Source organism: Trachymyrmex septentrionalis, unplaced genomic scaffold (genome assembly GCF_001594115.1).
Source record: "Trachymyrmex septentrionalis isolate Tsep2-gDNA-1 unplaced genomic scaffold, Tsep1.0 scaffold22, whole genome shotgun sequence".
Taxonomy (NCBI): domain Eukaryota; kingdom Metazoa; phylum Arthropoda; class Insecta; order Hymenoptera; family Formicidae; genus Trachymyrmex; species Trachymyrmex septentrionalis.
Window position 1 is genome coordinate 2,490,058 of NW_017305375.1, and position 20,155 is coordinate 2,510,212.

Sequence of the window (20,155 nt, forward strand, 5' to 3'; positions counted from 1 at the left end):
ACAAGGATTGATATATGTTACTTTCCAGCGGCAGTGCGCCGTTGACCGTTTCTGGCAGAGGATGACCGTTTCTGACAGACCGGGGCTTTTACGCACGAGCGGTGATCGACGTTATCGCTGAAACCTATACGTTGTCTCTCGCTCGACTCGATCCCAGGAAAATCCCTGACGGGGGATTCAAAGACCGCATATTTGCGGCAGTTTATTCATCGGGCAAATTTCGAATTTTTGCGCACTTCGATGCAATATCTAGGAGATTTTCTTCGAAAAACCTTGAATCATGTAAATCCCATGACGATCGGAAACGTACGTCATTCCGGATATTTGTCAGCGTGCGTATTTGCGCGATAATGCGTACAATACATTGCATTGCTAAAGTTGAAATCGAAGCGATGACTGGAAAAAAATATCTTTTTAGAAAAAGCTTTGTTGCGAGCGATTCTAATGGAGATGAGATGATAATTCCTACGTTTTTTCTTTGAAAGATTTCGTAAGAGAAAATTATAACTCAAAGTATTTATATTTAAATTCAACATTAATGGAAATCGATTGAGAAATGTTCGGATGACCTCCTTAGTTTACTATTCTGAAATGTTCTTAGTTTAGATTTTACTTTTTTCAGTTTATTACGATAGAAATGCAAAGAGAAATGTGATTTTTATTTATTACAATAATTTTTATTGTACAGGGACTTTTCTTTAATGTGCAGGAAAATGAGAATCAGTATTTTATATAGCTGTATAAACTAATAGTCAAACTAAATCAGAGATATACAAATATAAACTGGATATATATGATCCAAGACATAAGAATTAAGCTTATCTTTTATATCAATTAAAAGAACATTAATATCGCAATTACGATATTCGATTTTATGATTATAAGAAGAAAAATTTTATCGAATGTAATATTTAACTTTTACACGTTGCTCGTTATATCATATTACGTATGTATCAATACAAATATATATATGTATTGTATAAAATAAAATGTCAGAATCTACAGTAATATTCTTTAATATCTTTTCTAAATTATTAAATTGCACCCGATTGTATCTTTTCCATTTTGTACTTTTATATATTCTTTTATACTTTTATATCTTTTATAGTCTTGTACCTTTTATTCTCCTTTTCTACTCAGTCTGTAAATTGCTTCATTTCAAATAATAAAAATATAAGAAAATACAAGAAAAAAGTTAAGTCCAACAAATCTTTTTAATTTTTTAAATGACAAACATTATTATGATAGTTGAGCATGTCGAAAACAAGATATCTCAAATTTATTGCTAAGTTTTTTCGTTTTATCTTAAAAGATACCTGAAGAGAATCGTTAAAAACACAGCTCATACGCAAGTGAAAGAAAGGAAAGACGCTTGCCTTCTTAAATTTGGACAAATAGAAACAATTAAATTATAAAGATTATAAAATTTATCCTCACACAAAGTTTATTAAGATGCTTACATTAAAACCAGTCTTCGCTGAAGGTCCTCGAAAGTATTGTAGTAAGTATTTTAATCATTATTAATTTTGTGTAAAGATAAATTTTGACAATCCTCTGATTAGATATACTTATACATTTGTAGAAAATTTGTTATAAATTACCTGCTAATGGAGTTGATCACTGAATATAGATATTAACAAAATCGGAGTTTGTTAAATAAACGCAGTTTTTATCCGCCCGAACTCGCAAAATATTTAATTTTGTTGTCACCGCAATTCCTCAAGACTTCCAAACCCGCATCAGTTCCAAACCTTATTAGCGGTTAGCTGGGCACCGCAGTTTTCAAGCAGCTATAAAAATTTATCTGGCATCAAGTCGTGATAATGAGCGGAACGGAAGTTTCAGTTAAAAGTATGTCATCGTAATGTGTGAAAGACGATGATAATATTAGTTGCGTCAATGAAAGTGATTATGTTTGTTAAGAACTTAATTGGTCATATCAACGAACGTCATTATCATCTCCGTGTGAATGTTAATGCGAGATAAATCGCTCACGATACTTAATATATGAAAAGAAATAACGTCGTAAATTGAGATTTATTATAATTCAGAGATAACGACAAAAATAGGAGCAAATAACATTACAGCATTTGTTTCTGAGAAGCGTAAAAATATCGTTGCATTAAGAAACGGAGTCTGATGCAAGCCTCTGCCGGATATTTATCTTTTTCTTTTTAACCATGACTCGTATAATGCTGCTAAAATGTTCACGACTGCAATTGAACATTCTTTAAATATTTTTGATGAAAATATAAAAAAAGACCAAAGAGATTACGATACATTAATATCTGTTTCTACCAAATATAAATTAACTTTAATTTCGATTCAACTTCTTCATCTTTTTCTAACTTTTAGAACTAGAAAAAAAAGATAAAATTGAGCTGAATTTGAAATTAATTTACATTAAGAGAAACAAGCATAAATATATATCGTGTGTTATAGCACTTTTATTGTCTGTCTATTCCCTTTCGTAAATAATATCCGAAATACATGATATCCTTTTGATTGTATATAATATTTAAAAACCATTCTTAGACATTGTTAGATATCAAAGAAGCAATGGTAACCGAATTTCTCAAGTTAAATAACATTTTGTTGTTTTCAACTTCTATGTGTGTCAAAATGTAAATCAATCATATTGTGCATTTAGTGAATAATAAACTAAATTTGAATCAAATTTAATACATTTTCTTGAGTTTAATTGTTTAACTCCATTGTTTCACTCAAATAAACGATATAATGGATAGGAACATTAGCGATTTATAGAAATGATTAAAAATAACTCTAATTGGGAATAATTTAACATTACAAATTTTATAGTATATAACGTGTACATTTGTAATGAGAACAAAATATATCTAAGAACTCCAAATAAATATTTAATTTAAATTCAATAATTCGAACATAAAACATCCAATAAACATTTGTTATATTAGATAATGAATCTAAGAAGTTTATTAACCCTAATTGGTATTCGCGGGTTCGGTAGATCCAAACATTTTTTTCAATTACTTTGTGAAAAATTATTTATGACAAATTTCTGATAAATGTTATAACAAATGTTACGCACTATTCATTTATAAATTTGTTCAACAATTGTTTTTCATAACCTTATATATAATTTTAAATTACACGATTTTATTCTCCGGATTTTGACTTTCAAAATGAAAAAAAGAAAAAAAACATTCAGTCACATATTAACGAAGCAAACATTAATTTAAAGTACATAGGAACCGTAAGGAAATTTCGGAGTAAATATCAATTGAGATTAAAATATTATATCCTGTAAGACAGGTTTCAGGAAGATTTTAAGAGATAATATCGCCAAGTGTACGGTCCTGGAAGCAGTATATGTGTAGTCGAAAACCGACGTTCCAACCGCGCATGTGAACGAGGAGCCGCGCGGGCGCGCGTGCTCCGTCTCGCCTCGATCCTCGGATCTTTTTTTCCCCGGTCGACGTCGTTGATCCGGACGCAATATCCTCGTTCGTCGTCGTTGGCTTAACCTATCATTTTATTGCACGCACGCGTCCAATACTACACGCCGCGACTTTAAGCGTGAGCAAGGCGCATGAGTTTATCATGTGCGGGCTTTGACCGTTGCGGTTTTCGTTTCGCTGTGCATTGCATTGACCCGACCGGTGGTGTCTGCCGCCGACGCACATTGCAGCAAACGTTTCCGGGTTCCGTGGACACGTAAACTTCGGCACGTGTGCATGCCGTCGGTGCGTGCGTGCGTATTATAGTACAACGCGACGCACGCGCGACGGAACCGACCGACCGACGGCGACGTCGACGACGAGGTGACGTCGGGAAGTCGCGTCGGCGGATTTTCGGAGGTCGAAACGAATCGCGTCGGATCAAGTGCGTCGTGCGCGAAGCGCATCTTCACCGATACCAGATTCTCTCTCGTCGTGGATAAATTTCTTCGCACAACCGACCGAGGTATCTGGACCACTCCGCGTAACAATCGATACCGCGTCGCTCGATTTCTGTGACCTTACCGGGAAATTGAGGTAGCACGCCTAGGGTTATTGGCCGTACCTTTTTAAGAGTACATGTACTCTTTTTAAGGTCGTAAAACTTCTGGTCATTAGTTACAGTTTTACATAAATATAAAATTATATTAATAAGAATTGTTAATAATAAAAAATTGTGTTGTAGAAATTTTATTTTATTAAATATCTACATTTAACATGTAAAAAATTACATCCCTTTCTTCTGCCTTCAGATCATTTTTTTTTTAAGTGTACACATGACTTTTTCTTGTGATTCGGATATGGTAACCCTAAGCATGCCAAAAATATCGAGCTGCGTTCGCTCAGAGCTCTTTCTTGGATTTATCGCTCTGCAGTCTACACGCATATCCGTGTCTCCGATTTCGTGGAGATATATGTTTAATTTCGTAACGCTAAATACATCGTGCATTAATTGAAGACCTTATTGCAACAATGGACTAACCTACAACGTAGCCAAATTTAATTTCTTCTTGTAATATTCTTCATTTATGACCTGCAATTTGTAAACTCTTGTGCCAAAATATGAGACTTTTCATAGCAATATGCAAATAAATGTATTTTTCCATCACATTAATTTCAGAATTTATTTTCTCCATTTTTACAAAATATGGGTTCTCGTCCATTATTGCTGTAAGATCTTCAATTATTATAGGAGAAAATAAATTTTCAAAAATATCTTTCAATTATGCTCTTAATTATGTTTAGAATACCGTGTAATGTGTACTTTTTTCATATGCATTCATTTATAACATAATGTGCAGAAGTTGAATCTAAGATTTTAATAAATCACCATGCGAATTTAATCGTATTCGAAATTTTAAAAAGCAGAGAATAGTATATCTAAAATTATTAGCTTTATACTGTATCATTTTAATCAAGAAAATCAGATCAAAGTTTCCTGTCGTGATTATTTAAAGGGTAATAGAGCAAAGTATATCTTTTTGTTTAAATTCAGATTAGAATAAAAGCTTGCTTCACATAATAATGTGTAAATAAAATTCATATTTCTGCAAAATAAAAGCTGTTTAAACAACAAAGGTTTACTTTATTTCACATATACAAATCTCAATCTTTTTAAATTAATTTCTATACAACTAATTTTAACAAAATTTAATTTTTGTAAAGTCATCCACGATTTCAGTATTATGCAAATTTTTCTTGGTAAAGTTTTCAAACTTATAAACATTCCTCTATCTTTGGTGAATAAGAGTAAGAATCTATTAGCATTGTGAGTACAATAAACTGAACAATAATAAGCAATAACATGCTAAGAAAATAACTGCTGTAAACTAAAGAGAGATATTTGAGCTAATTTCCAGATTGTTGATGTATAATAATTCATTGCAGAAACTGGAACTTGCATCATGACGAACCGAAATTTTCGGTGTCGCGCCTGACTAATACTAATGCTATATCCCTCGAAAAATCAGGAACAATTGATGCAGAGGGAACAACGCACTTTTCTCACGTGCATTATTTCACCGGGTGTAATAATGGCAAAATTGGAGACTGCACCGCGATTTTTACACTAAGTGTACATGAGTCACGCAACGCATATACGGTGTTGACACTGACGAACGGATATCGTTTAAAGGTTCTGCTGAAAATCTCAATCAACAAAGACGCATTAATCACGCACAATTTCACCGTAAGTAGAAATCACGTCTTCTGTGTAGCATGCATCGATTCTAAGAAAGTCAGTAGCGTTTTCGAGTGAACGTTATTTTGAAGAAATATTACATTTCACGAAAACTTTTGAATATGTATATAAAGAACGTATGCTGGATATTTTCAATCCAGTATCGATATATGTATTTTGATTTAGGATTAAATTAAAATTCAAATTTTCTGAATATTAAAATAATTACCAAGATATTACTAAGAATAAGTTAAATAAATATTACCTTATCAATAATAAAAAATGAACTAATTTAATTTCATAAAAAATCGTCAAAATCGTCACAATTAAAAAGGATGGTTAAAAAAAATTGTCAAAATTGTAATAACTAAAGAGAGTAATTTTTTTTAAAGATTGTGAAATAAAAATGATTTGATTTTTTGTTAGGGAACATATTATTTTTTATCGATATTATTTGATTAATTAGTATATTTCTGTTAAGTCAAAAAATAGTTTTTTCCTTTTTCTAAGAAACTTCATTTTTTTATGGTACCTTTGAAGTAAAGAGAGCGATATAGTAATTTTTAAAACAACAAACTTTCTTTAGATTATATCAAATTTTATTTGTGGAGCGTTTTGTCGGTTTAAAAAAATTTTTTTTTTTTTTCATATTGTTTTATATAAATATAAAAGTTATTACAAATTTGAAAACCATTGGATGATTCATTGGCATACTTTTATCCTGTTTCGTGAGAACCAAGTTTATATGTTCCCGAAATTCGATCGTTTGGATCCAAAACGCTGCAGACTCTTATCGTTTGTATATGATCTTATCTCTTGTTATCATTAATTGATATTTTTATTGTTGACGCTCGTTGATATTTTCTAGCACGATCATGCATCCGATCATAATATTACTGTCGACATTGGTGGCCTTCATCGCCGCAGAGAGCATTTTAATGACTGAGGTCTTTGTCATTCCCATCAGACCCGAGATTTTTGATTGGAATACAGATGGTAAAAGACGTATATTTAATTTATTCTAACTTTTTTTAACAAAAAAAACTTTTATTGTTCCCGGTATTCGTAGCTATATGTATATCGAATCTCACTATTAATAAACATCTTACGAGATGAAAGAAAAAAAGCAAAGAAAAAAATAAAAGAAAATTATATTCTATTCTCATACGTACAAAATTATTATCAAATTAAGATGAAAGATAAAATAATTAAAAAGATTTTCCCCGATTTTATTTCCTACATTTTCTATATATCATATTTTATTACAACTCGGAATACTACTTCTATAAAAAAATATTTTCATGAAATCAAATTTTTATAAAGTCATAAAAGACAAAAAATTATACAAATTTTATTAGATATTTACGATTCAGTGCTAAGTAATTATTTTGGAACGAAGCTTATTTAAAATAAGGAATAATGTCAGGCAGCTATAATTATCCTACGTGGATACCCGTTAACCCACAATACGAAATTAAACTATGTCTCCGTACGTCATCCGTAACACGATGCGAATAGCAACTACTTGTTGAACTGTCGTAAACGTTCCGCTGACCTTACAGCCAATATTGTCGCATACCACGGTACTTTCTAATTCGACCCCTAAACAATTTTCGAATAACGAGAAACGAATTGTTAAAATTATCTTGCCTCATATACCTATAATATTGTATTTGTCAGATTAAATAAGATTTTTCAGATTTATTATTATTTCTAGTACAGTAGAAATATTCGAAAGCATTTGACAATCATCAATTCGATGGATGGAAGCCTCCATTCTTTCAGAAAAATAAATTATCAAACATTTATTATAACTATTATAACAACTGATATTATCAATATTATCATAATTAGTTACATTATTATCATAGAAGAAAATTCTTTTTTCTAGAAAAAAAAATACAAATTTCCATTCATCGAACTCTTCAAAATATTCATTGTAAAGATCATGTTGTACTAAAAATAGTAAATTCTGTTGATAAATTTTTGGACATTTATAACGTTTTAAAAAAGTATTTTCGAACATAAGTTTATATGAACTTTTTTCATTTACTTTTTTATTATTAGTTGCATTCAGCAGAGAAAATTAATCAGTTAACGTTTAGTAATTTCTTGATTTCCACTGTATAAGTTTGGTCCCTTTCCGATCGTGTATAACTTTTTATTTTATTTTTCTTTTTTTTTTTTATTATTAAAAACTGCATATCTCGTTAATTTTATTTTGTCTGCCATTTTAGTCTTATTTTTTGAACCTTTATACTATATATAGACATTTTTATTTCTAATTTTTCACTTTTCTCTTTTACAATTTTTTAAAAAGTTTTATTAAAATATTTATATTTACTTTTTATTTCATAATTTTTCTATTATCTTTTAAATATATTTTATATATTTCTATGCATGTATTATTATGTATTTTTTCTGTATTTCTAATAAATAATTGTTCTGTTATTTTCTGCCACGAATATTTATATGCGATTTTATTTCAGGACATTCCGATCAATTTTCGTATCAACCATCCTTGCTAAACGCCCCTGATCTCCCGTCATGGATACATTACACCTACAGCAAGAAGGATCATCACGGTTTTTTATACGGCGTCGCACCCAAAGATCAAAAGTACTTTCAGGTGATACACCATCACTGTACTATCAGTTTACAACTGACAATACTTAACTCAGATAATTTTAGCTGGAGATCGTGGGGTTAAATAAACATACGTACGAAACCCGTTACAAAGTGCTTGATATGAACGTACTTGAAAGAGAAAATCTAACAAAGTACGAAGTATACCTAAAAATCGACAATCTCAACGTTGAGGACATGTTCAATCAAAATCGCACTCAAAAACTCCTCGATATATTCAGGTTGGTTGCGTAAATTTCTTATAATTTTCAATCTCGTAGTTATAGCGTTCTTATCGATAATGTATGTACGTCAATCTGTCATTTCCTTTCAAAGCGTATAAACAGGGGAATTTTTCGATATAATATATGTAACAGGTTTCTCAGAAATTAAATTTAATTTAACTTCATAAAGTAAAAAAATAGAGAAAACTACTGATAACCATCTCCTTTAAAATTAAGAAATTTATATAAATAGTGAAATCAGTTTTGTTTCTCAGAAACTATATCGCTAATTAATGGTAATTAGATAATAAATGATATCGATAATAAACGCATTGAAATTTAACTGCAGGAAAAAGCTATGGAAAGGCGCTGCGGACTTGTACATCACTTTTTTAGCGTCTGCAATTGAGCTCGGAGCTCGTTTACCCCTGAAGCCTAGCGAAGGTGAAGGGTGAGTCATATTTCAAAATTATTCTCTATCCAATTAAATTTAATCCTTATTGTTAGACCCGAGAAAGTGAAATTCGCTGTAGGACTTAGGATAGCTAAGATTCCAACTATGACTTTTGCTTATTTCGATTTATAGATTGTTTCGAGCGTTCTATCAACTGTCAAATTATACAAGCAAATAACATTCTCAAACAATGACTGCGTTAAAAGTAAAAAAAATAGCAAAGAAAGTAAGGGCAAGAACCAAACGTTACATAAAGAATCTTACAATAATTGCAAAGCTATTTTCCTAAACGTAATTAATAAGCTGTGTATATAAAACATATCATTAAAAAAATAATATACGTACATTTTATTTTTACATTATTATTATAAAAAAATAATATAAGTGATGATTTCTTTGAATGAATTAATTCTTTTTTGCACACAAATTAATTACACAATTAGTGTAAGTTAAAAATTATAAATTGATACGAAATTTTATAAAAACGTATTACAATATATGGTAAAGAAAATGAGAATTGAGATGAGAATAACGTCGTGTCACGACGAGATTATACAGCTTCTTTGATATCATTGATGTATTAATCATTTGATTAACCGCAAACAGAGTGACATAAATTTGACGATTGTTTTTGTACTTAAATATTGTTATTTCCTATATTGCGCTATCGTTCATATGCTCCCGATAGGAAGATAGGTAATAAATTCTTATTTGGATATGTTTAATCTAATTATAAATGTGGCCGATAAGTTTAAGAAAAAGTCATTAAATCATTAAGAAATAGCGCAGTCACGCCTATTAGTTTTCACTTTCGTCTGACATTTTATTCATAATTCTGTATAAATATTAAGCATTCTATTATTTTAAAATATTTTCAATAATATGACAATTCAGATTCACTAAACTGAAGCGAATGATGGAGCGAGTAATCGAGCGAGTAACGTCGATCAAGATTTGTTTTGTCGCCTGAGCTTCGTGCATATGATGTGTATTAATAAATATTCTCACGTTTCAATCACGTAACGTGACGAAGAGTATTGTACGAATCACTTTGAATCGCAATTAATGATTTTCGATTACATCATCGCGATTATCAGACGCTGTTTCTCTCGTGGATTCTTATCGTGACGTAATCTGTTAACTGATAAATATCGCTTTTTCGCGTAAAGATACGATTATTTCCCATAGAATCCGCGATTGAATGACGGCACCGTTACTCACGCATTACCTGGAATAAGTCTTCGATTACGTAGAACGAACCGATGGACTTTCCATTGAATGTTCGTAATCGTTACAGTGCACAGTTCGTTGTGACTCCCTTAAGATTCTGATTCTACGGATCAACGATCACAATTTATCGCGGTACTCCTACACGGTATTCCCGCAGGCACGTAAACGAGCGATAACGTGATTTATCTTTTCGCTTTCATGTCTATCATGCTCATTGCAAGAAAACACTTGCGGTTCTAAAATGAAGTGGGTTTTCTATAATCGATGATTACATCACACATTATCGATACAAACTGATATTTTTAATGACGAGAAGATTCAGGGCGATGATAAGCCAGGAAAATAAGGAATATTGCGAGAGAAGTTATAGCGGAAGTAATTTGCAAAAAATATAAACTCAAACTATATGTAACTAATGTAATATTTTTAAATGCGTGTGTTTACAATTTAACTGTTTGCAATCCTATAACTAGAATTGACATAATGTAATAATCTAAATATTCGAATCAGTATATAATTGTAATTAACAAATTATATTTTTAAACTCTCCCTTTAATTAATAATTTTTACAAATAAATGCTTCTTAATTACAACAATAAAAATTCTTTGATCCACGAAAAGAACAATTTTACTGAAAAATCTAGAAATTATCTTTTTAAAGGTAAAAGAGGTGCTAAGAGTACGCAAAAAAAAATTGTGTCAAATTAAAAAGTAAAACTCAAGTAGTAGTATCTTTAATTATATGGATAAAACCTAATTGTGGTATGTATCTTTTGTATTTTCATTGGAGGATCTTTCTTCAATCCAAATGTGGTAGTAGCTTCAATTCTTCAAAAAATTATTGTATCACAAAATTGCTTTACTTCATTCAACTCAGTCTAAAAATTTAGATACAGATCAGAAAATGATTTTGTTGAACCATCAAAGTAATTATGTAAGACGCTCAAGCATTGAGCAATGCTGTATAAAGTTTTGACGTTCTGACAATTAGTTCAAACTTCCTGTGTAATTATTTTGATGGTCAGCAAAATTACTTTCAGATCTGTATCTAGCTTTAGATATGTCAGCAAAACCGTCATTTCCGTGTATTATATTTGATTAAATTAATCATATTATACATAATGGCCTTGACATAATGCTTTGTGATAACAGTCCTCGAAGTTCTCGAATCAGTGTATGATTATAATGAAAACATTATATTTTTAAAATCTCCATAGATTCCTTTAATTAATAAAAATGATTCTTCGATCAATATTCTGCCGATTAAATTGAATCGAGGATAAGATATTTCATCTTCGCTGGTTTATAAGAAATTGGATCGCCAAGAATTTAATTATGAAATCTCAGTAGGTAGAATCTCGAGACTGGTATTCTACCCATATTTTACGCTCATTCTTGTGGAGGAAAACGATCTCATACACGCGGAATGATGAGACAAGTCGTTTGCGGTGTGGCTGTTATTGAAGCGCGGCGTAGCGTAGGCTGGTTTCCTTCCGGTGCAACAATATGTGACATAAAAACAACGTATTTATACACGACGGCGGCGTGTCGCATCAAAAGAAATTCAAATGTTACGAAACCATTGTTGCATCAACATAATACAGGATGTGACGCGGGATATCAGAGCAAAAAAGGAAAGACTATACCGCAATTTCCGATGTAGATTTATGTTTTGGGTAAATACATTGAGGCAGGACAAGAAATAATAGTTTCGTAACGAGACATCGATTTATTGTGAAGCAATTCAAAGTCATGCTTAAGCGTACTTTCCGGCAACGAGATTGGAAACAATGGTTTTTATCATAGAGAACAAGATTAATTAATAATATTGAATAAGTGCTTGAATTTTGCTGTTTTAATGTCGGCAGATTATATATTCGTTGCTCCGATTTTCTGATTCATCACATGTGATTCATTGCATGCGATTGAAGTAAAATCAAATCGTTCATTATTAAACGACATGAGTCAACTTTTTTTACAAATCAGCTATTCTTTAAAAAAGTTTCATGTTAAATATAAGAATAACGTACATACATGACTTGTAGATATGCATGACTAAGATTATCCAGTGTTTTATTTATAGCAAGTTGCATAAAAATAAGTCATTTGAGATTAAGACAAATTACGAAAATTTCTCTTTTTCTATTTATCTATTCAGTCTACTTTTTTGTGACGTGTACCTTGTGACGTATACTTTGCTTTTTGCGCAATGATTGACACAATCATCTGGAAGCAAACTTTTGTTTCTCATCTGCTGAAACTTCGCATCGGGGTCGCATCTGTAACTGCGTTCTCCTTTAGTTATAGCGAATCACGTTTGTCACCATTATGCTCGTGTCACACTACATGCAAAAAAATATTTTGCTGCTCCAGCTAGAATTATCGCTGTTTTTCGTATCTGATGAAAAATTATGTATCATACACATAGAATTTATAACACAAATCTAACTTCTAACTCTGTCATCTATATGATTAGATGATCAATACGATCAAATTAGATTGCAATCCAGTATCGCAGTATAGTACTTGCTAGAAATTTATCTATTTTAGCTAATTTTTCGTACTTAGATAATTTTCGCTCTAACTGCAAGATCACTTTTTTGAATCATTGGAGACTGAGGATTGCGAATCGAGGATTAGAATTCAGCCAATTTACGACGAAACGGATTAAAATTAAAACTACCTGATTGGTCGAATTCTAATCCTTAATTCGCAATCTTCAATCTCCAATGCGTAGTGTGGCACGGGCATTACGGTGCTATTGTCGAAAAAACGTGACGAAACCGCAATAATAATAATCATAAAATTACAGGTCGTTTCTATAAATTAATAGTTATTATACTGATATTGTTGCGCGTTCGATGAATTTGGATAATTGTGGAGTTACCTTTTATGTCTCGACGTAACACCTACGTATTTTTCACGTTAATAGGTGAATCACCACGTATTGTCATCGCACTTTATATTCAACGTCGAAGGCTTAAATGTATCATCAAGCAAAAGGTCGAAATTGTTACATCTAAAATGAAATGAATGGGGGCGATTAATCTCACAGCGAGATTTCTAATTCTAAAAGTAAGTTAAACCAAAATTAAAGTTAATTTACATTGGAAAAACAAATATAAGGCCTGGTTCCACCAATGTAAGATTAACTTTAATCTCGGCTCAATTTACTCTTTGTCTTTTTCAAATTATAAGAGTACGAATTCTTAGAATTAGAAAAAGATAAATAGTAAGTTAAGGCTTAAGTACATAATAATTGATACCGTAAAGACATCAGAAAGACACTCGACTTTGCGATAATCTAGTTAGATAGACAGAAGGAATAAAATGAACATCTGAACTTTTCAGGGAAGGATTCTTGTCCAGCCTCTCTAAGTCTTTTATTCTCAAGATTTCTCAGAAGTTATTCGATACTAAGAGTCATATCATAATCGCAACAAAGTAAAAACTCGAAAAATCACTCACGATCGCAAGACGAGAGAGAGAGAGAGAGAGAGAGAGAGAGAGAGAGAGAGAGCGGCAATTAATTTTTCTCGCGACTAAAATAAATCGATTACGTGCCGACCGATCGTACGTACTGTATATTGTCTAGTTGTCACTTTCAGACTTATTGCGTCGCACACGAAGTACGATGACACCAACAGTTTGCTAACGGCAATTATTTCCAACGTAAATGTGATGTTGTCGTCACGCTCTCGGAACACTTAACTGACTGACTGGCGGGGGTTTGTTTCCACGGATGATAAGACTGCGCCTTAGAAGCCATTTCGTATCACTGCATATCAGTGAAAGCCGGGAATTCGCGAATCGCGAAATTGTTGGAGTTTAATTGGACGCGACAACATTGGATCCTACGGATATTGGGTTTTGTCTTAATCAACTCTGAATTATCAGCGTGAATTCTCGAGTATCCGAATGACATAACATATTCATCGCAAATGAAATTATGATCCGAATGTTAGTTGGAGATGTAATTTCAAAATTTATAAAAAGATAATTTAAATTTTTATATAAAATACAGTATGTTTCTTTTCAATTCGTAGATATGAAAAAAACAACTTTTTTCGAAATAGGAAAGAAGCTAGGCAAATAAAAGTTAATTTTACATTTCTTGTATAGGTATACTGACTGGTCGTGCTGAACTATAATATTACATACTATATATTACTTGAACTATATATTACTTGAAGCATACCGTAATGATTAGTCTCGAAGGTTATTTGATCGATGAACAGTATTTGTAAAAGATATTGAATTTATAAATACGCGAGTTATGTAGGTTGTAGGTTGTCATTTGCACGTAAGGAAATTCGATATCGTGAAATAATAATTATATAATTCTGGGTCAAATAGAAATTTGAAATCAGAATAGAATAGATTAAATGAAATTACAATTAAAATTTTGCTCAGCAACGGGTAATAATTGTTAAAAATGCGAGAGGTTAAAAATGTTACATATATTTACATATAATTACATATATTTTTAACAAAATGAAAAAATTAACACATTAGAGATTTTCCTATATTATATTTGAAAGTAATACAGTAAGTTTGGCGACGATTTTTAAGTTTGGCGAATCTGGGTTAAAAATTATTTCATTAAGAAGTAGATATTTTTAAAAAATAATTAAAATAAAACAATTTTCATTTAAATTACAAAATTGTATTATTATAGATATAAATATTGACCTTATTGAACTGTTTCATATATATGCATATATACACAATTTATTTTTACGAAAAGTAACATATAAATTTCCAATTTTAATTATTTAATTTTTGTAGAGACTACAGACCTGATACACTCTCAAATCCTTGCAGAACACAAATCATCATTAAATTAAAAAGATGTCAAAATATAGTTAGTAAGAGTCACTTTCAATTAATAATGATTTATTTTTAAGTTATTCTAACGTTTCCATGACTTGCTGTTCTGCTTGGGAAGTGTCATTAAAATATAATCTGTGCAAACAGAATTATAATTCAAGCGCGACTGATGAAAAATGATCGTTCTCTAAAGAATTAAAGTTAGCAGTACTGGGATTTAGAGATCTTGTTTGAAATATAAAATGTTCGCGTTAGAAAGAAAGGCAATTAATAATAGCCTTCCGAATGCGATAACGACATTGACCTATATCGAGTACAGTGTCAACAATTTACTAGACAATCATTTTCTGCGTTTATTGTTAATGCACGCTCGTATGGGCAAAAGTCCCACGCGCGCTACTTAAAAGAATCCTTGACAGGAATGACGCAAATACGTGTGGCATGGATATCGCGATATGATCCGCACGATAGTCAAGTACAGGTTTTCTTCGTAATGTCGCGAGTGATGGCTCTTTGACTCCGATGAATCTTTCTTGATCCTTGATCCTCAGCGTATATCGATGCATTTTATATCTCATTGCAAATTATACTTCTCTGATATATTTTTCTCTTTGTCAAAAAGAAATATCCTTTTATTCAGAGTTGTCGTGAGACTGGGTAGTACCGTACCATTCTCGCAGGAATTGAACGAATTGCAAGAGGAAGTCAAACCGTTATGGAAAATGCCATCATGCCCCAGAGACTTCAAGAGGACCAGCGTAGAGATACTCTTCCGAGAGGCTGAATTCAGATTGGATTGGTGTTCCTTCAGATTAGTAAGTTATGATCGATGCTATATGCGAAACTTCATTTATTGTGATTAACATTGCATGTTTGAGAGGAATCTCTTTCTTATATATTCGACGTGAAAATTCATTGCCTATTTTGTTTGTAACATTCACTCACTTCACTATTTATCTTCCACAAAATTATGCAAACATAATTGCGTATGAATTATACTAATATGTCGACACTATTACGTTAATACAAGTCTCTATGTTTATTTCATTAGCCTATGAATTTATACTTTGGGATCACATTGCTTGAATGAACGTAACTATTTTCTATAGTATTATAATATTTTGTTGAATAAAATAAATTTATCAATTGCTCCATCATGTCACAATTTTAACAAAAATAACGTTAAAGAGATAAAAAAAATGATTTGAGAGTTTTTATAATGTTATATATATTAATATCGGCAGCAATTTTTTTTAATTTTGTTAAAGCTATGCGAAAATATCAATCTTTAAGTTTAAAATGCACTTTGTTTCATTTCGATATGATTTTTCATTTTCGAGATATAGTAACTTGAAAATACTATATTGTGCATTTTGTTAATTTCATATTGGTTTTTTTATTTAATATAATCCGATTATATAAGTACATATTATATAAGCAAAAAACCTGCTTTGCACGTAATGTAGTATTAAAATGAAATAAAATGCCTTTCCTATGTATTATACAGGAATAGGAGAGCTATTTTCAAATTGCTCTTTTCCTATACATAATATATGAAAAAGGTATTTTATTTATATATAAATTTAGACAAAAATATGCTGCCGGTGTTGCCACAATATGAAAATCTTCAAAATTATCATTTTCGCATCTTTGACACTATTTTTTTCAAAATTATAACGCGATAACCAAATTTAAAAAACAGATCCGTGTACACAGCAGGCAAAAAATACGATTTAAACAGGTAAAATAATTCAATACAATATTTTATTGCAGACTAGTGTAATGTTTTGATGGATTACGCGATTCCAAACACGTCATTGTATATTTCATTCGACCGTGTCGTCATCATATATTTCTTACGTATTGTCAGTCGTGCTTAATTTATATTTACGATTATTTCCGCAGTCTCATCTCTCAATCAATCAATTTTCATATTCAATTTTACGTAAAATGTCAGTCGCGCAATCACGTGCTACCTCTTCGTGATATCTCATTATCCAATACTATTCTCGTAATAAAAATAGTTGTAATAAAAAAACAATTTTTTACAGCTAGAGGAAGATCAACAGAGTCTGCAGCATGAGAGTGCCCGAAGGGGTCCCAGCGCTAATGTCGTGGACCTACCCTCTTCCGGTATCTCCGAGCATACAGAGTGGCGGTGGGCCCGTTCGACGAAAGCTAGCATTCCCACTAGAAGTTATTTCAAGGAAATCGCTACCACGATTTTCATACCAGTTGTACTGCTTCTCGTGCTGGGCGCCTTACTTAGCACCGCTTTCTGTCTACATCACGAAAAAATGTAAGCACTTTGATACACTCATTGGAAAAAAAACCAGTTAAAGCTGTTTTAAAATGATGATTTGCATTCTAGAAAAATGATTTTTATATCAACTTGATTTCCATATTTCTACCTTGCATTAGAACTAGAATATTTATTTTATATTAATATGTATTTCTACTTCTTTTTTTTTTTACTTATCTCTACTTCCTTTTTTGTTTATTTATATCTATTTTTTATATCTCTGTGTGTGTGTGATAGATATCAGTCTTTTTTTTATGTATTGACAACACGCATAAGAAATCGCGATATGAGATTCTGTGTTGAGGCTATAAGAATGTACGAGATAAAATACGTAAGTCTTGTGGGCTAGCTAAACAAAATTATTGTGAATTGTTTTAGGGAGATCCACAGAAGTAAAAATACAATAATATATTAATAAAAATAGCACAAAATGTCAAAAAATAAGTCTGTAAATGATAATAAATTTAAACAAAGGAAAATATATACACTATATAATGTATTAATAAATTTTCGAATAAATTCAAAAGTAGAATAAATTCTAAAGTAATGTATTACTAGATTTTATAATACATTAAAAACAAGATAACATATTGTATATTTTTACTGTTAATACATAAATATCGTGAAATAAAATGAAATGTGAAAAATATATATCACGTTGACAAAGAAAAAAAAGCACACAAAAAAACACACGTGTTACAAAGTGGCATTCGCGAAAGACCAAGAGAAATATGCAAGAAATTCACGCGAGTGAATTTAATGCTGGCTTCAGTGCACGTGAACGGAAGTATTATCCAATTTACGATATATATGTAATTACGCTAGTAATTATATTGAATGAAGAGCAAGTAGCTATTATTGAAAACACAGTTTTATATACAAAATAGCTGACCATCGAAGAATATTTCAATAACAGCTGTATCAAAGCTGATTTTTTGTTAAGCAAACCTTTGGCGAGAGATCTAATTAGGAAGAATATATGTTTAATTACCAGAATATTTAATATTAAAAGTTATTTCAATATTTTATAGAATTAAGAACCGGACATTTTGTCGTATACACTATCACGTTCCAGTTTCTTTTCCTTGCAGCCCGAGGCAATAAAAGCAAACGTTCAGAGTCGGTTAATTTGCGACTGATGAGTCGCAAAGAGGCGGCACTATCTTTCGAGATGCAGTAAAAAATATTAAAATTATATATAGTCATCAGAATAATGTAATTTACATACGTGACACAAACACCAATTGCAGGCAAAATATAAACGTAGGATCAGGATTCTTGTATGTGCGATATAAATCGATCCAATTATGATCTTATTATAAACTTTATGTGCGTTACTATGCTTATGTTATATACATTATATTTAACACGTATACATATTTTAAAACAAAATATGACTATTTCAGCTCATTAAACGTCATAAAATATAACTATTTTAGCTCATTAACAATTTTATTTAGGCACGAACTGTTAATGATTAAACTGATAATGCACTGGCAGAACAATTTATCATGTTATTCATAATTTTCAATACAAGGTATTTGCAAAAATTTGCATACTTAATCCTTAGTATATACGATTGAATTATTTATATCCTGCACATTTTTCTTCTATGAAATACTAGAAGCATTTAGCTAAATGATAATCTTTATCCTTTCCTTTTTTTTAACACACACAACTATATAAATACATTATAAAGATGTTAAAGTATATGTAAGAATTGTCATTTATTAAAAATTATTACTTAATAATATCTGTATACTTGTAAAAGCGATGAAAACTAAGACACGAATCATCGTGTGTAGTAAAAAAACCAGAAAATCATCGTGCGTACAAAAAATTAATTTCCAGTCATCATCATCAATCGTTTCAATTTTTTATGAACTATCGTATTTTTAAACCATTTAGAATAAATTTCACTCTGAAACATCATTTTTCAAGACTGACTTAATTTTAACTCTTTATAGTTAGAGATTCCATTCTAAAGAATTTAGAAAATATTATATTCTGTAGGTAGATTCTAATATTCCCAAGAGAGCAATGATTGTCTTTTAATGACTTCCGGTAATGTTTAATTAGTTGGCTGTCAATAATATCGATAATGTTCTGCGGTGATGTCTCTCGCAGGAAACGGAAAAGAGAAAGAGAAAAGGAAAGAAAAAACAAGAAAAAAAAACACGTGAGAGAAATGAAAAGAACACGAATGAATCGAGAAAAGAAGAAAAGAAAACGCAAATGGAATAATAATAAGAAAGAGAGAACAATAAAAAATTATAATAAAAAAAAAATCGATTAATCAATATGATATGTTTTAAATCTAATTAATTCTCAATATTCTCGGTAACATTACTTAATAACACCGATATTATATTGACGACACATCATATTTCGCTTAGAATTTAATGAAAGGAATTATCAATATAAATTTTGAATCTATCACAATTTATTAGTGACACTTTCCAGGTAGAAAAGTTTAAAAATAAATTTTAGCTGCTCTTTAGATTGACGCTCTCTGTCATTAGAATTAGTTATACAAAATAGTTGGATATAACAGGGCAATAGGAGTTAAGCGGTGTAATTCTTGTGCAAACCAATATGGTTAACAAAACAACTTTATTAATAAATAATCCGCTTACATGTTTCGGCTCCCTTTTGAGCCATCCTCAGAGACAATATGATATATTTTGTAATTACAAAAAATTTTTTTACAAACTAATTCATTTCAGTGAGCCACCTCCATATATTAACGGAAACTATAAAAACGAACTCTAATAACAATCTAAAATATATTAAAATTATTAAAAGGTAAATTTGTTGGAAGCAAAAACGACT

General features: G+C 30.8%; 2 protein-coding genes across 4 annotated transcripts in view; one reads left to right on the top strand and one right to left on the bottom strand.

Annotated features, from left to right (window-relative positions):
* LOC108748337 overlaps positions 1 to 13,890 on the bottom strand; it is a 30,947-nt gene extending 17,057 nt beyond the window's left edge. Inside the window, exon 1 of one of the 2 annotated variants that reach the window (XM_018486424.1) lies at positions 13,773 to 13,890. The gene's annotated coding sequence lies outside the window, so the exon portion shown is untranslated. Of the gene's footprint in view, positions 1 to 13,078; positions 13,228 to 13,772 lie in introns of those variants that run through there. The other variant, XM_018486425.1, reaches the window with a different exon arrangement.
* Positions 3,440 to 20,155, top strand: part of LOC108748338 (alpha-sarcoglycan) — a 26,993-nt gene continuing 10,277 nt past the window's right edge. For both annotated transcript variants that reach the window (XM_018486426.1, XM_018486427.1), the window contains exons 1-8: positions 3,440 to 3,945; positions 5,367 to 5,667; positions 6,527 to 6,654; positions 8,148 to 8,287; positions 8,350 to 8,525; positions 8,857 to 8,958; positions 15,662 to 15,836; positions 17,073 to 17,320. In XM_018486426.1, the coding sequence (XP_018341928.1) occupies positions 6,534 to 6,654; positions 8,148 to 8,287; positions 8,350 to 8,525; positions 8,857 to 8,958; positions 15,662 to 15,836; positions 17,073 to 17,320 (962 nt within the window). In that variant the 5' untranslated portion in view covers positions 3,440 to 3,945; positions 5,367 to 5,667; positions 6,527 to 6,533. The remainder of the gene's footprint in view (positions 3,946 to 5,366; positions 5,668 to 6,526; positions 6,655 to 8,147; positions 8,288 to 8,349; positions 8,526 to 8,856; positions 8,959 to 15,661; positions 15,837 to 17,072; positions 17,321 to 20,155) is intronic.